The following is an 18,378-nucleotide window of genomic DNA, read 5'->3' as shown; positions in this document are numbered from 1 at the left end:
CCTGAAACGGGTTCACACAGGGAAGGCGCTGACTCGTGTCATCGCTGCAGAGCCGGCTACTCGAATTGACCAGCTCTCCAAACCGACGGGGGTCTCTCTGACTGTGGAAGAAGTGCAATTTCTTCTTCTTTTTCTTTCTTTTACTTTTTTTTTACAGTTTTTGCCAGCAGATCTCTCTCTCAGGTTTTGATTTAGCGAATATTCGTGCTGGTGGGGAAGAGATTCACTATGCTTGAGCAAAGCTATCAGAGCACAGGGGACAAGCGGGGGCCGTGCCAGGCAGGAGCACAGGGAACTGGGCAGGACTTCGAAGCCATGGACAGTCTCACCAGGTCACTAGATGGGGTCAGTACACCCAGCTGTGGCCCTCTGTGGTCTCAGAACCCTAATGTGAGAACTCTCCTTTTTTTTTTCTAAATAGCTCCATTGAGATGTTGTTCTCATACTATAAAATACGCCCATTGAAAGAGGACGATTCCAGTTTTAAAAAATATTGCCACAGGGTTGTGCCACCATCTAATTTGAGAACACGCCATTCTCCCCAAAAGAAGCTTCGTTAGTAGTTACCTCTCTCCCCCCACCTCCTAACAAGGGTTAGATGTGCACTGACGCGGTGGCAAAGGATCTACTTTTGGATCCTATACATAGGGGTGGGCAAAAGTAGGTTTACAGTGGTGAGTACATGAAGCATGGAGTTTACTCTTGTATTATGTATTTTTCCATGTGAACAGCTATAAACCTACTTTTGCCCACCGTGTATCTGCTAATTCTGGACGTTCATATAAATCAAATCATTCAACATATAGTCTTTTGTGACTGTCTTCTTTCACTTAGCCTAATATTTTCAAGGTTCATCTATGTTATAGTATATATTAGAGCTATATTCCTTTTTATTACCAAATACTCTTCCATTGTATGGATATGCCTTATTTCGTTTATCCACCATCCTTTGATGGACATTTGAGCTGTTTCCAGTGTTTCAGATATTATGAATAATGCCGCTGTGAACGCATGCGCACAAGTGTTTGTGCGGACGTGTGTTTTCCCGATTCTTTGGTATGTATCTAGAAGGGAATTGCTGGGCCCCTTGGTATAATACAATGTGTACAGTCCCAAGCACTTAGTGATAATGATAAACAATTACGTCACTGGTTCATGCATTTACTGTACTGTACCTTTTATTGCTATTTCACAGTGTCCTCTCTCCACCTACAGAAGAGCAGTTTGCAGTAAACATCATGCTGTGTGTGCTATGTGGACAATAGCCGCATGCTCTCCTGTTTACTGCATCTCTGGATGACATTGTTTTCTCTCTGCTTGATTTAATCTCGTGTTGTTTTGTATACTAACATGTTGTGCAGGGTTGTAACCTAGGAGCAACGGGCTATACCGTGTAGCACAGATGTGCTGTAGGCTACACCATCTGTAAGTATAAGTGGTAGTGTTCGCGATGTTGGCATAATGACGAAATCACCTAACAATGCATTTCTCAGAACATTACCCACCATTCCATGGTGCGGTGCATGACATACAGGCATCCTAGTGAATGTGTAATGTATCTCATTGTGGTTAGATTTGCATTTACCTGGTGGCTAAAGATGTGGAGCATCAGTTCAGGTGCTTATTGGCCATTCTACTTATTTTCTTAGGACCACACTCTAACCCCCCACCCCAAGACACACCAACACTACCTTGTTCTCTCTTTATATCCTACATTGAAATGCACATCCTTAACCTGCCTCAGGACCATTCTCCTTTCCTGGTTCCCTCCTCATACCCCCAGCTGCCAGTGCACATACATGCTCAGCACAAGCTTTCACGAACGATCCCTTCTAAAAATGAATTTGATGCCTTATCACAGCGGCTTCTAAATCTTAACAAGACTTCAGCAGGCAAAACCAAGTGAGCTAATTGTTCTTTGTCAAATACAATAACTACAGACGTGTCTTTGTCTAATGTTTGCCATTACCTGGGATCCCAAGTTTTTTTAAGTGCAGAAAAAACATTTTTCGTTTCTCTAAAGCTTCTCTCCCACGGATGGCAGCAGGGGCGCTGTCTGAGGGAGGAGTCCCGAACAGAGCGGGAGGAAGAATTCTCGGCTGGTGGAATTCCTCCGCCCAAGGGCTTAGAGTTGGCATGGAGAATCTGAGATGGAAATCAACTGTGGGGAGCCTCTGACTCGGTACGTTTTTTACTCTCTTAAAAATCCAGGCTGCAGCGGAAGCCCACGCAAACCTAAGAATTTGTTCATTTGACATTATACAAATTAGCCAGATCTGGTCCTCCTCCTCTGGCTGATTATAACCATTCCACTATTTGATCTTATCCTAAAGAAACCTAACTTCACTGCTTAAAAATAACATTTTGCTTACAAAGGGACAGCTTGTATAGGAACTTGTTTGTTCCCAGCCCATATAAGCTACCTACTGTTATGTTTTAAGAGGTAATTTTAAATATCTTCACTCTGTGGAGTTTATTTTGATGCAAGATGGTTTTGCTACAAACTTTCCTAAGGTACCAAAGAACATTTTCTGCAAATGCTCAAGGGACATTAATAGCTACTCAGGTGCCTCTACAAGCCTCTGCAAACTCACTAGAAAGTACAACAGTGGTTAAATCCTTTCCAAAGTCAAAGTACCTTTGGACTGGCTGTTTTCTCGGCTCTTGGTTCAGATTCTCTTCTGGGGAGCTTGAACCAGAATCTGTAAGGGTGAGTTTCTTTTATTTTAAACATGAGGCTTTGGAGAAAGGATTTTTCCAGAGTTTAAAGAACATCTCTTGGAACATGGCAAGATAGAGATATAAATGCAAGAACCTTTTCCACCTAATTTGAACTTTAGGATATTATATAATTCTTGGAGAACGTAAGTTGTAGAAAAGTGAATTTCCTGATATCCAGAGTTTCCAATCTTTCCCTAACCTTGGCTTTTTAGGCGAAGAAAGGGGAAGTTTGTGTTCTTAATCTAACGTGCTGGTTAACAGGAGCTTTCGGGATCTGAGTTGAGACTTAGAATTTTCTGACCTCCGGAACTGGCCCAGCCAGGACCAGTGAACAGCACATTTCTGTAGGTCTGCCTCCAACGTATACACCCAACACACCCACTTCCGGTCCTCTCTGCTGCCTCTGCCCCAGTCCAAAGCCTCTTGTCTCTCACTGGGGCTACCACAGTGGGTTCCTAACTCGTTCCTCAACACCACTACGGCTCCCTTGGGCCAACCATCTTTTCATTACATGAATCACATTAGGTTATTCCCTTAAAAAACAACCTTTGATGACTTTCAACTGCATGCACAATAAAAGTCAGTTTCTTACCATGACCTACGAGGGCCTGAATGATCAGGGGCCTGCCTATTCCATCAAACTCATCTCATGACCATCACCTTCCTTGCGTGCACGCAATCTTTTCTGCCACGTTGTCTGGGACTTCCTATGTCTCTGCCTGTTGGGCTCATTGTACCCCTTCGGTCCCTCGCCACCCTGTTCCTCTGAATTCTTTAGGTGTCAACGTAAATGTCGTTACCTCTTCAGAAAGCCACCCTCTGACCACCCACTGCAAATTAACCTCTTCTGCTTTCTTCCCCTGAAAACATGGCTCAGTGTTTCTTTTTGTCATAGTACTAATTTCAACTCATAATTTAAAACTGTGTTTACTTTTTTATTGTCTGCTTCTCTCAGTAGAGAGTAAGATCCACGTGGCCAGGAAATTTGCCTGTCACACTAGCACATTAGTAGCTGTTCAATGAGCTAGTAAATGATTACCTGTTATGCCTTAATTCATATTAATTACACCTTTAGTAAATGCAGTCACTTTCCCTACACATTCTCAGACTCCAGTGGCCACTATTCTATCTTGTTTGCCAATCGTCTTGCTGAAGCTTTCCCTACCGGAAGTTGGAACTAGCAAAAGGATTTTTTTTCAGGGTCACTTCTCCAGAAATTGATGCCTGAATTAAAGAGGCAAGTGGATGGCCAAGTGAATTGCCTGATGCAATGCAACAAAGCTAAGTCACGGGGCACGAGGCAATCCCTCACTTAGGTGCCCCAAAAAACACATTGTCACATAATAAAGCTTCTTCCCTTATTTCTGTTCTTCGGATTTATTTGCAGTTGCTTTGAGAGTGGCCACTTCTTCTACTTCCTCCTCCTCAGACAACACCATGTGAAATCTGAATTTCCAACTCAGTGGAATACAAATTGTGGAAACAGAAAGGCTCCCGTGACAAGTGGTGATCTCCAAATTAATGCATAACCTCCCGACGCCAAGCATTCAGATTCTTTTCCTCTAATTACAGATTTCAGCTGGGCTGAAACCAGACTTGATTGCCACATGTTTGTGCAATTAAATAGAGGAGCAGCTATCCTTTCTCTTGGTTCATCAAAGACTACCTGTCTCAAAGTAAAACAAACCAGCAAATTAAGTTAGACACCACTTTAAACATAACTCTTATGGATGTCACAATTGATCTATTAAATTCAAGTGTCTTCAGCCAACACAAAAATGAAATCGTGGTAGACCACACTATACACGATGGGGCTTGAGTCTCTGTTGCCAGAGCCAGATTTTCTGGTCTAGAATGCCCTTACCTCTCAGGACTGCTTGTGAAAATCCTCTTCTAACTCTGAGCTCCTTGTCAGACTTTCTCCGGGCGGGATCCGTCATCCCCCAGCACCAGTTTCCCCCACTGCACATTACACCATATCAGTGCTAGAGCCTTAGTTTAAGGAGACACAACCTTCCTCGAATAAACTCGAGTGTCCCCTGTGCCTAGTAAACACCCCATATGGAAGGAGACTATAATCACAAATAACTTTATGCAGTTATATAGCCAAAGGTTCTGCCTGAATACCGAGTTCAGCTTGCAACAGAGCAAAAGTGAGAAGCTGCTCTGGGTTCCCACTGTCTTCTCCTGGGCCCATAATCCTTTCAATGGGATCAAAAACCACGTGTATTCTCAATCAATCTGTGCTCTTTGCCTCTGAGTGATATGGCTCTTGCTATCCTAGCTCCAAGGGGCCTCATTAGTGGCCAACGTCTTCCTAAAAGGAAGAGATGAGGCCTATCCATTTCCTTCCACGCTGGCAGAATAAATATTAGTCTATTCTGCTGCCTTCTGGAGGTAGTCAAGCTGAAATTTGTTTAAAAAATTATTCTTCCACCCTGGCTGGCATAGCTCAGTGGCGTAGTTTGTGGGCTGCGAACCAAAGTGTTGCAGGTTCGATTCCCAGTTAGGGCACATGCCTGGGTTCCAGGCCCAGCAACCACACATTGATATTTCTCTCTCTCTCTCCCTCTCTCTCTCTCTCTCTCTCTCTCTCTCCCCCTCCCTTCCCTCTCTAAAAATAAATAAATAAAATCTTTTTAAAAAAACTATTTTTCCTATGTTTTGTGCTGCTCAGTGATAACAAGTCTGCATTTGTTTTGGTATGATTTCTTATTAACAATTGAAAATGCCTCGTTCCAAGTATATGGAAAAAAACACATCTTTTCTGATTCGTGTAAAAAACAAAGGGTCAGTTGTCTAAAGCGCCAAAACAGGAGTTCCTTCATAGAGTATAATAAAAAAAAGAGGGGGAGATAGCCTGCTTTAACGTTTTCCAACAAAAGTTTATCCTCAGAATCAGAATGAAGACATTTTACCTAAGCGAGAAAGAAACTCAGTCGCAATACCTTGTATTTCCAGAATATGTTCCTACGATACTTAACGTGCCTGATCACACTATGTTATGTCTTCTTGGGGGCAGGTAGTCATGGTCAGGGTATCATTTATGTCAATGATGGGGGAACAGCCAGTGAGCATCTAGCATGTAGACAGTGCTTTTACTCCAGCAACAACACTGCAAGACAGGTATTCCTAGCTCCATTTTGCAGGGTAGGAAGTGTGACTTTTCATGACTATAGCTAGTAAGTAGAAGACGTAACTCAACCACCCTCATGTTTTTCAAATCACATCAATTAGAAAGACAGCCTGCCTTTTCAACATGGATGTATGCAAATTCACCATTTCCGGAAATACATCTACTAAACCATATGGATCATCAGGACAAAGCCAGAAAATACATTACTACTATTTTATAACCAGACACCAATTAGAAATAATGGGATAAGAAAAATGCATGCGATATTAAAACTTTAAATACCTTATTCAATGAAAAATTCCAAATTAGAGCAAGGAAAACTTAATTAGGGAAATTTCAACCACACCATTCAACCATCGGGTTACTTTTAAAGGCTTAATAAGTCAGGGGTAGTAGATTATTGTTTACTTTTTATAGAAAAGTGCTTTTCCCTAACTCCAACGATTCTGCCGGGAAGGGAGCTGTCAATCAGGATGACTGTCCCCTCTGGCGCAGAATCGGGACTATCAGCTGCTCAGCTAATCATGGTGCCTTAGGTCGCCATGGATCCGCAGATGGGCCAACTCATCTGAAGTGACTTCCTGGCATTTTCTAGATGGTGAAGCGTGTTCTCTCCTTCTGGGTTGTGAGAGTGGAAGCCAGGGCTGTGACCGATGGCCAAGGGTCCACCCTTAAAAGGAACAGCCTGGCTTGGAAATTAAGCTACACTACAGAGGACAGTAGGGAGGGGGGAGAGAGGAGGAGAGAGAGGAAGAGCAGAGGGGAGAAAGGAGGAGGAGGAGGAGTGAGGACATCCAAAAAGACAGACAGTGAGGGAGAAGCGCAGACACGCAGCTGACTAACCTTACAGCCTGCAGCCAGAGCCTGTGCTCAGGCAGGTTCCAAGTAAATAATCATAATTTTATTATTTAATAATAATTGGATGATCATTTAGTACAACAGTAATTCAATAATAAACTTGCTATGCCAAAAAAACCCAAAATCTCACCTTCATGACTTTACTAATCTGAGTTCTAATTTCCACATCTGTTAAATACAATGATGCAACAAGTCCAATCAGCAAATGTTTACGGAGACACTAAGAAGGGAGAGGCACCGTGGCTTAGCGCTGTAACAACTGTACCAGAAGTGAAGACATTGGGAAATAAAGATCAAGGCAAATGCCACATATTAAGTTATAGTATCACATAAAAAAAGACATGTCACTAGGCAATACAGGAATAACCAGTAACACAGTGTGCAGAGAGTAAGTACTGCAGGGACATGGAGGAGGGGACAAGCGCACTGGGAAACACCATGCTATTTTCAGTGTCTGCAGGGTCCGGCAGAAGTAAGGCCTGCCTGAGCGTGGCTGATAGGGTAATGGCATGGATGTAATCATTTACAATTTCAGTTTGAACACTTCACCTGAAATGTCATATGGTGTGCTTGAGTGTGATGTTGTTAGGTTACAGAATGGCATGCTTATGATTTTGTAACAAAAAAGCAGTGATATTTGTGCCGGATCCTTATATTTCTACTTCTGGTTCTACTCACACAAACAGTGACTATCCCAGAGGGTTAACCCTCCTCACTGACCACACCCTTAACGGGCCACACCCATGCTCCCCACCACTGTCCCAGGCCACTTCATGCATTCCTGTCTGATGTAAGGCGTGCACTAAGGCAAGCTCACTCCATGTGCAATCACACAGGGCCCCACTCTCAGAGGGGCTTTACACGTGGTTGAATGATTTGCCATGTTGAAATTGTTAACAATTTTTTACCAAGGGGCCCGGCATTTCCACTTCGCGCCGTTCCCTGGAAACTGTACAGCTGGCCCTGCGTGAAGGAAAGGGACCGTGGTTTTCTACAAACAATTCCGACCGGCGGTCTTGCTTTTCCAAGCGGCCTATTTGCCCAGAGACATGATATATTTCGGACGTCAAAGGGCAAAGGAGCGCACTCTCACCTTCCGCGTGTTCCTCCTTAGCCCTTTATTGAAACGAACTGATTTAGAAGAACGAGAAGTCTGCAGTGGAGAGCGCTTGGAATCTGCCAGCGCACGGCTCTGCCAGAATGCAAGGCAAGCCAGCAAGCGTGACTCAAAAGGCCCGCAGTATATTTTATTTCTCGGACATGACAGCACAGGGTAAAGTACAAAAGAAGGGGGAGGTGTTTGTTTGATGTTATGAGATACTTAGAGAGTGAAGAAAAGCAAGTTCTGGTCATGTCGAATGCACAAAATATCAATGTGAGATTGTTATCGCTCGTGTTACGCACAAATACAACTGCCTCACGGGGCCTCTGCCTCTGAACTAGTCAATTTCCACATTGCCTGCAAGGTGGCATCTCAGCTGCTATGTGCTGGCATGTGCAGTAAAAGAGATTAGAGTGTCAACCTGTGTTCCCGTCCCAGGACCCCTTGCGTCTCTCCTGTAGGATGCCAGCCTTCTGCGCATTCACTCTCCTGATCAGAGCAGCCACTCCCAAACGACAGCTTCATCTGCCTCCCCTTGATGCCTAATTTCTCACCACTTCCACCCTCAGTTAGACTCTAATCCCAAATATTGTGACTGCGTAAGGGGAAAATACAAATCTTTCCGTTTTGTACCTTCGTGTGACTGCTTTTCAGGCCCTTTTATGGGAGGACAAGTTTAGGCTAGAGAGGAAGAGAGGCTGGTGGGAATCCAGTGAGGTTCATGAATGAAAGTCGTATGGGATGTGCCGAGAAAAAAAAGCTTCCTTCTTATAATTTTCTAAACTGAGTAAGCCTTGCTTGGTAAAAAACTGATAACATACAGCTAGGTCTGAAGGAAATGAACAATTCAAGTGTGCTTATTTTTAAGCAATTCTCTGTTCTATCTTACCTGCCTTGGTTGACTTTTAACTGAGATGATCTTTCACGTTCACCTCTACGATGCATTTTCAAGTAGAATAAGCTCATAATCTCTAGGGAGGATGCTTCCAATGTTTTCCTCCTTTTCAAACTGCTCTGTTTTTCTAACTACACCCACGGAGGCAAAGCCTCTTCTATGATAAAGTTGTGGGATCTGAGTAATTCCATCAGTTAGCACAAGTCAGGCCGAGCGTGCGTGGTCCACAGAGCTTAGCAATTAATTCCACCTGGTTTAAGGACACACCAGCATCGGCTGGCAAATGCAAACGGAGTGGATGATCCCGGTTTTGCATGCAAGCAAGACCAAAATGAAGATAAGCAGCAGAAAACTGTGGAATGCAGTGGCAGGGTGAGCAAAGTCCCTTAGGATGTATGTTTTCTAAAGATCTAAGGCAAAGTCATTGCCAACGCGAGGATGCTGGAAAGTAGACTAAGTGGTTTCAATATCAGTGTTTGGTTTACAGTGTAGATTATGTTTCCTTCTCATTCTCCTACGAGAACCAGCCATTTGGGAATGCTGTCCTGGGAGCGGGGGGGGGGGGGGCTTCCTTCCCCAATAAACATGTAATATGCTTCTATGGAATTGCATAATCGCAGCGACAGGGACTCTAGCTCAATGCTTAAGAGGAGACATTTCCCTTCGTTCCTGAAAAGATATTGCTTTAGGAACTGTGATATAATTCGACAAGAATCTTGAAAGCTCTTTTAAAAAAAATATATTGTTCATCTGTTTATCGGTAACATCTGGAAGAAACTCTTACACAAACAGTGAAATTTTGACACTATCCCACGAATTGAGCAAAAACCAAACCAAACTGATTCTTCTTACCTTTCTATTCTTCGCCGTGGGTCTCTGGAGGCGAGTGGGTTTATCACCTCCCCAGGGTTGCTCCACTCCCGTTACACGGTCTGCTTTTGTCTTGTTTCCTCATCAGAAAAGTTGTTTTACCAGACGGTTGTCCTGGCAAACCATCACCCCGCCGTTCTTGGTAGCACCACAGCCTCTGTGCCGATGCTCTTACCCAAACTCCGAGTTCTGCCAAGTCTCAGCACCCTCTTAGACCCGGTACCCCAGGTCAGGGCCCAGCTAATTGTTCGTTCAGGCTATAAAAGTTGGCAGCCCTTGTGGTATCACACCTAATAAAACACCCATTTCAAAATGCCATCGTACAAATGCAAAAAGCCTACCTCTCTTGCAGAATGAGCTTGTTCTCTTTCTTCCAAAAGTCTTTAAAGTCCGAGCTGAATTCATGCCAGATACTGAAAAAAACATTCGGGGACACCTCCTTCTCTCCAATTTTTGGTTTCATGAAGAAATAGGCTGTGGTCTCCAGAAAGCTGTCAAAATACACACAGAGTATAAAAACGATGATTGCTTTCCAATATGGGACATTCCTTCCCCATCCAAATGCTGATTTCATTCATGCACGGTTATTATTACCAAGAGGACACAAACTCTTCAGGCACCAACGGTAGTTCTCTGATGGTTTCATGTTAGGGTTTTGGATACAGGTAGTGGCAACTGACAAAACCCTCCACGTACTGAGAACGCTCCCTGGTCCAATTCTATTGGCAATCACTGTGTGTCCAACATGGTTCAGAAATGAACTGGTGGTCAAGTGGAGACATACTGGGAGTGGGAGGTCTATACTTTCTTTCTCCACTCTGAACAAATAAAATATCGGCCACTTCCCCCGAGCTAATATATGTATCCTATATTTTGTTATTTATATGCCATTTGGCTTCCTATGTTGCTAGAGGACAAAGCAAAAGTCCCAGGAGATGCCAACGAAGTCTCCTGACAGTGAGTGGCCACGGTGTGGCCGCCGCCTGTGACAGCAGACCCATGGTGTCCAGAAGAGGCCACTCAGAGGCTACTTCGTATTACAGCTGCATTAAGCTCAGAAGAGTTTCAAAGGGGTATTTGATAAAGAACATACCAGGGGTAAAGGGTAGGTTTACGACTTAACAAAAGTCTTCCACCCCCATGCACCATGCCTTGGAAAGGGCCTGGGCCGGTAAAGCTGACAGTGTCATGGCAGCTGCGCTGCATGTGGCCAGAGTCGCTGCAAAAAGAAGTGGCACTCCGATAACCCTGGTCTCCTTCTCCATTTTTCCCCTCTTGGCCCTAAGGCCAGCACTATTTCTGCCACAGAAAACTCAAGTCTGACTTAATCTGCAGTAAAAATGCTTAAGGCAATTTGATTTCACCATATGGTGCTGTTTGTTTGTAGTGCAGACATATGTACACACGGGGACACTACCCATGCATGTATTCAGCTTGTCATGTAGCCGACTTCAGATCCCTGCCATGAAAAAGTATCTCACTGAGATGGGCCTGAAAAATATGATGTGTAGCCCGGGTCAGGCAGCTCAGTTGGTTGGAGCATCGTCCCGCGGATAGAAGGGTCGCAGGTTTGATTCCTGGTCAGGGCACACACCCAGGTTGCGGGTTCGATCTTGGGGCATGGACGAAAAGGCAGCCAATCAATGCTGTTTCTCTCTCTCTCTCCTCTCTCTCTCTCTCTCTCTCTCACTCCCCATCTCCTCTCTCTAACGGCAATGAAAAAAAAATCCTCAAGTGAGATAAAAATAATTAATTTTAAAAAATGAGGTGTGTAAGGTGATTCGCTCAGCAGGTAACGGAGGCTGCGCACCACACACAGAATGAGAACTCCCGGCCACCCTGACTGCGGGTTACCGTGGGCGGCTGGTTCGCTCTACATATTTTTGCTTTTGCCTTGTGGCTGTCTCTGAGCAGCAAGGCGGCCAGGGGAACCAGCCTTTCCATTCTGGGGACAGGCGACAGGGCCGATTCGATCAAACATGTGGCTTGCAGAAATCATATGTTTCTTTCTAGTTCGCCTCGTAGGAGAAGGACACAGTAGACTCCTTGAATCCTGAGAAAGAGTCGGACCGTGGAGCGGATATGGTGTGTGAGAATTTGGCCGGCACGAGTCATGGTAACGACCTTAGAATGTGTCCGCAGAATGTGTCGATGACGGGAAGACTGCCAGGAGAGTGGATGGCAGAGAGCATACACAGTTCAGCACATATCTGGGTCGTATATACAAACACTGACAAAGTATACACACACTTCACTGCTGGGAAACACAGTCTTTCCCCTTATATGCCCAAAGACTACTTAGGACCCGTATGGCTGAATTGAGGTCTGAGATCTTTGGACTCTCCTTTTGGTCTTTTTCATCATTTCTCTAGCAATTATGCTTTATAAAATTGATTATTACAAATGTGGGCAGTTCTCTACATTGTAACAGCTGGTTCATTCAGCCACCTTAAAACATTTTGAGGGTCCCATCACAAGGTAGCAGGTGTAAAGGAAAGAATATAGGACTAGAATAAGAAGACACAGGATAGTGAATCCTGACTCTTGGACTAGCTGTGTGAGCAAACCATTGAACACCACTGTGACTCAGCTTTTTCACCCGTACACCAGGGTACCATAGCAATTGTTCTGAAGTTTGATGGAAAAATAAATACATTTCCACAGTGTTTGTTGACTGTTTTAACACAAGGTAAATTTATTTAAATGTGACTCAACTTTTTCATCCATACACCAGAGTATCATAAGCAATTGTTCTGAAGTTCAATGGAAAAATAAATACATTTCCACAGTGTTTGTTGACTATTTTAACACAGGTAAATTTATTTAATATTGCATATTACTTTATACTATATATATACTCCACACTCAAAAATATAAATATTTTTTTCCTAAAAGTTTTCTCTGAGTTGTAACTAATTTAAATGGGGCTGATTTATTAATAGACACACAGGTGATCATGTTTCCTATAGATATTTTTGAGTTATTGGCATGCAGAGAGGCTTCCTAAGGTAGTAATAATTATTCTAATTAATCAATAATTTCCTCGTTTTATGCCCATGTCGTTTTATGGAAGTAACAACTTTTGAGCTTTAGAGTCTTTGCCTGTAAAGGAGGAGATGCGCCTGCTCTCGGAAGGATGTTATGAAGACTGGATGAGGAGCACCTTGCCAGTTACAAACTGGAATAGCAGTGCATGTGTTAACTTCATAGGATGCAAGCCCGTTTTCACTGAAAGTGCTCTTTGTGAAAAACTTGATGAATTTGTAAGACAAATGGGTCAATGTGTGAAACTGACTAAGAGCGTGATTCTCACGGAAGAGAACCTAAGTCCACAGCCACTTCTTTGGAAGTGTCCGTGGGAAAAGACCAAGTGTCGCCCAGCAGGGTAACAGGAGAGTAAAGAATTATCAGAAGAGTGCTGTCCTAACTGTGTTCAGCCACCTCATGCCCATAATAAAGTATAAGCACTTTTCAGAAACAACCAAGCAAATAAGAGGGCAGTCATTTCTACAAATTATCCAGCTACTTTGAATTCCAGAGGCATTTTCAGTTCTACGTTAATCAGCATTCAGCTGAGTCATTTATGTGACATCAGAGGTACCCACTTAGGTGACAGAGGGTAGGGAGGGGTGCCATCCTTTCCGAATTATCCCCTTCGGGTACCATCCACCATATGGCAAAACAAGATCACTGAAAAGGACAGATGTCCTACCTGACACTTTCCTCACTACACAGGCTCTTCTGTGAGGCTCCCTTGAAATAACCCCAGGACGCTAGGAGCCAGTGGTGAAAAGAGCCGCAGCTATAGCACTAAGAAAATGCAGACGTCACAGCAAGAGACAACGCCAGAGAACCCTCTCATCTAGACGCTCCAAAGCCCGTTTCTGTAAAAGATGAGCATCGCGCTTTTCCACTACAAACACTGAACAGTCCACACGTGCTGCTCACAACGCCAGCAGGAGAAGCCACGGAGTTCCGAAAACACGGCTTCAGCGCAGGACTGTGTGGGACTTCCCCGAATCCCCACCCACAGAGAGAGCCACTAAGATACTAAAATCAAAGCTCATAGAAAAACAGCCACAAAAACACAGTATTCAACATCCCCACAAACCTCAAAATGCAAGCAGGTGACGCAAACCCCAGGCAGCGTAAAAACCCACGGGTAGCACCATCGGTACAGGAGGTGGCAACAGCGGGCTCACAGAACTTAATTGTACGTTTTATTGCATGAGTTACGCCTCCGTTGGGTGGCGAGGGCACAACACAGTGTGCAGACTGATATCTACACAGTTGTGCACTCGACACCTGCGTGGTTTTATTAACCAGTGTCACCCCCATAAAGTCACTAACAAATAGAGAAGGAAAACAAAGAGAGAATAAGTAGAGAACCAGAAAGAAGGGACAAAAAAGACATGAGAAGGAAGAAAGATGAAGTCAAAATTATTATAAAAGACAAGCAAACAAACAGGAACAACATCACGGCTCTCCAGACCAATGAGAGCGTGCCAGAGACGTGTGTCTATGCAATGGATGGGAACTGTTGGCTGATATTTAAAATGCACTAAAAGAAATTAACAAAATGAAAGAGGCTGCAACAAAATGCGATTTGAAATCAGAAAAAAAACTCAGAAACGAAGTGACAGAATTTAGTAAAGAACATAAAATTGAAAATACTTCCCATATAAAGACCAAACTGAGTAACAGAAGAGCTAACAAGACCAACACAATTTCTTAACAGAAATAGAAGACAAAATGAAAGAAAATCAAAGAGAAATTTTTAAAAAACATTTGAGAGAAAGTTCCAAACATAGGACACAAGAAATTCCATGTGTATTATACAAGTCCCTACAAAAACCAACCAAAGCAATGAAAGAGAATACATTTAATAATATAACTGAAGAACATTTTTCTGAAAAAAAAAAAAAAAAAGAATTTGAAACTGCATGTTGCAGGTACATTCCAATAATGAAACCTGAAACATATTCTAGTAAAACTACTGTATGTAAAAATAATAAGTAAAAACTTTGGTCATTATGCAAAAAAAAAAGGTCCCTATAAAGGAACAAGTCTTACTATCAAACATTTAGATAATGCACTATGTGGGGAGACAATACAATAACATATTTAAGATACTGAAGACACAAAGTATGAGCTAAGTATTTATAGCCAAGCAAACTGACTTTCTAGCGAGAAGGACATGGAAAACTGTTTTCAGTATGAAATAATTCAAGGAATATTATTCTAATGGTCAATTATTGAGGTCCTACTACAGAATGAGATTCCCAAAACCGACATGGCAGAAGAGACACTGATGCATGCATTAGCAAATGAGGATTCTCAACATGGAAAAAACTATAGAAGGTCAAATCTTACCATTAACTCTGTCCTACATCTGAATGGGAAGTGTCAGTATAAAGAATAATGTATTCTTTTATTCTAGTTCTGTCCACTGAAAAGCCTAGTTTCAATACTAGTTCAATAAAAATGAGCAATACTATAACCCAGATTGTGATCTGCAAAGGTCACACTGCATATTCTTTTTACCTTTGCACATGTTTAAAATTTTCATAATAAAGAATGTGTTAAATTACAAGTATACACACATACAAGGTTTGTACAAAAAAGTAATGGCTATAATGATCTTTTAAAATGGCATTATAGAAATATTTTCTAAAGGCTAGAACGTTGCTTGAAAGATCTTTACTGGAGACTGTGTTTGACTACAAATTATGTTACACAGATCATTAAAATAGCTTTGATCTCCTTATTTGAAAAGTAGACACATCGCACAATGAGAATTGTATTCTTTTTAACTTCTCATCTGTTTTTAAGGCAGCCTTTGGAAACGGTACACATAATGACTCAGAACTTGGTTTTTATTACAACCAAAAAGGTCCTAGTAATCATCCTAAAATAGAATTTTCTTGCCACAAGTAATGATCTGTAGGGAGAAGCATGTTCTCCGCAAATGAGATATTTTACAAATACTGCACTGCCTGTTAATACTATCCATTATTTCCCGTCTATGCACAGGATTCAGCCTTGGTCGAGCACCATAGAAAACCATAAATTTAAGCCTAGCCCTGCTGTCGGCACCTACTCTGTCGAAGTCGCAGATGAGAACACTGCCACCGTCATGCACTTCATCAGCGAGCAGATATGCCAGGCATCACAAAGGGCAAGGCACGGATAAAGAAAAATGCAATCTTGAGAATACTATGCTTAAGCGAAATAACTCAGACAGAAAAAGCTAAGAACCACACAATGTCACTCATACGTGGGATATAAAATGGAAAGCAACAAGTGAACAAACAAGAAAAACAAACAAAAACACTCAGACGCAGACAACAGTATGGTGGTCACCGAGGGGAGGGGAGAGGGGTTCAAACATACAGTGACGGAAGAGGATCTGACTTTGGGCGATGGGCACACAATGCAATGTACAGCTGATGTCCCACAGAATGGAAACCTATATAATCTTAGTAACCAATGTCACCCCAATCACTGTAATTAAACAATACAATTGCTATTCAAAGCAATTCACTATGCTACTATGTCTCAGTTTGCAGGCTGCCAGACACTGACCGCTGTGCTCAGAACCGCATCCCCATAAAAGTAACTGCTCTGCTCTCGAGTACATGCCTCAAGAACGGTGAACTCTGCATGACAGGGCTCAGACTGGTGCTCTCCAACGACCTGAAAGCACATCTGAAACCACAGAAGACAGGACTTTCTGATGTGTGGCAGGTCGCTCCAGAAATGATCCTGGTTATAGGAAAAAGGATGTACCCACAGAAGCAATCTGGGGTGAGTGATATAAACACGGGCTGATCTTCAGGATCATCAGTATTATTACCTTCCTTTATACCGACTGATGTCAAAGAGACTTCTGGCATCAATTAGAGGCATCATCCCCTATCATGACCCACTGGCTTCTCGCTCCTATCATTCCGGCCTTACAGGGGGTGACATTCTGGTTCTGTACCTTGTTCTTCATCCACCTGGAATATTCTTCACCCAGGAATCCACGTGGGTGCCTCCACCTCTTCCGATCTCTGCTCAGATATTTCCTTGGCAAGTTTTTCCACGAAAAGCCAGAATAAAGTTGCAACACTAGATTCCCCTAATATTCCTGCTTGGTTTTTCTCCACAGCGCCCCCTGCCATCAGAAATACTAGAGATTTTTTTCTACCTGCTTATTGTTTGTCTTCCTCTGCTATAATTTGTCCTTTATGAGGTATTTTTATCTTTTAGGTTCACTGCTTTATTCCCAGCACCCAAACTGTGTCTGGCATACAGGAATTGTGGGCTAAATATTTGCTTAAAAATGATTTCCACTGAATAACTACATTAGACAATTCTGGGGACAAAAATTTCAGTTTCTGGGAACACTGTAGTAAGAGAAATCTTCTCTTACTTAGCTTCTCCGTAGCCTGAGGTTTGAGGTCTTAAGGTCAAAGACTTTGAACCTGAAACAACAAGATTTCGTTCTAGCTCCACCCACACTGGACCTATGGTGGCCTAAATAACTTTGGTTAAGTTTCATCACCTCGTTTCTTTTTTTTTTGAATTTGTAAAAAAGATTTTCTTCATTTATTTTTAGAGATGGAAAGGGAGGGAGCAAGAGAGGGAGAAAAACATTGATGTGTGAGAGATACATCTACCAGTTGTCTCTCCCACACCCCCAAGTGGGGACCTGGCCCGCAACCCAGGCATGGGTTCTGACTGGGAATCAAACCGTGACCTTGAGTTCACTGGCCGGCACTCAATCCACTAAGCCACACCAGCCAGGGCTCATTACCTCATTTCTAAAACGAGAATGACAATGCTTCCTACCTAATCAGATTATCCTGGGGCTTAAGTGAGACCAGGTATGTAACATGGTTTATGGAGTTGCCAGGCACATAATAAGACCACTAAGGAATGGTTCTTATCACTTATCACTGGTGACAGTGGCATGAAAGATTCCTCCTGAGTCTTCTGTGTGTGCTCCCAGAGAGTAAAAAGACCTGGCTCACTCTCCATAGCAAACAATTAAGGAAAGCAACACCTTTCTCTTTTCCCCATCCCCCCATGTATTACGAGATGACACAACTGATGTCAGCATGTCAGTCCCCTTGGGGACAGCAGGCCAGCCCCACAGCGGGTTAACCACCCTCGCCCTCTCCTCCTTACTTATCTCCCTTGGCTCAAAAGAAAGTTTACAGTAACTCCAGCCAAGAGAATTCCTCTCACTTCATTTATGTACAAAGAAAAAAAACATATCTTTTTCCCCTGGTATCACATAAGAGGTGAACGGTGACAACAGATACATCCTTTATTCTCGACCCGACTTCACATGACTGTTTTATGTCCCAGGACCTGTACTTCGTGCACAGGGACAGACACACACACATAGGCAGCTTTCTGGCACCTATTGAACACACATATCACCGGCACCAGCTAAGCCAAGAGGTCTGCTGAAAGAAGGAAATCCATTTAATTCCGCTTCCCCGTCCTCCCACCACAACTATAGCTGTAGTTATCAGGGCAGCTAATACCACAGTTCAGATCTGAGTTGTTCTGATGTTCTGGTGCATCTCCAAGCTCTGTGCAGACAGGCTCAGGCCAATTGCTAATTTCTCTCTAATGCTAATACCAACGAGGCTTGGGACCAAAGACGTCCCTCCCTGGCTCAACTGCCAAGGGCGTTTCCGGCTATTCTGAGATATTGCCATATTTGGTGGGAGGAAGCGAAGGGTCTGAGAAGGTACTTTCTTAGACACACTCGACAACCCAACGGGCCTTTCAGCTGTT

General features: G+C 43.1%; 1 protein-coding gene across 1 annotated transcript in view; it reads right to left on the bottom strand.

Annotated features, from left to right (window-relative positions):
• The window catches only part of FMN2 (formin 2), a 268,694-nt gene that overhangs the window by 22,776 nt on the left and 227,540 nt on the right, over positions 1-18,378 (bottom strand). Inside the window, exon 16 of the mRNA XM_045818459.1 lies at positions 9,924-10,073. Coding sequence (XP_045674415.1) covers positions 9,924-10,073 — 150 coding nt within the window. The remainder of the gene's footprint in view (positions 1-9,923; positions 10,074-18,378) is intronic.

Source organism: Phyllostomus hastatus, unplaced genomic scaffold (assembly GCF_019186645.2).
Source record: "Phyllostomus hastatus isolate PE091 unplaced genomic scaffold, TTU_PhHast_1.1 phas_contig_148, whole genome shotgun sequence".
NCBI lineage: Eukaryota > Metazoa > Chordata > Mammalia > Chiroptera > Phyllostomidae > Phyllostomus > Phyllostomus hastatus.
The sequence above is the reverse complement of the archived record's forward strand: the minus strand, read 5'-3'. Positions and strand labels throughout refer to the sequence as shown.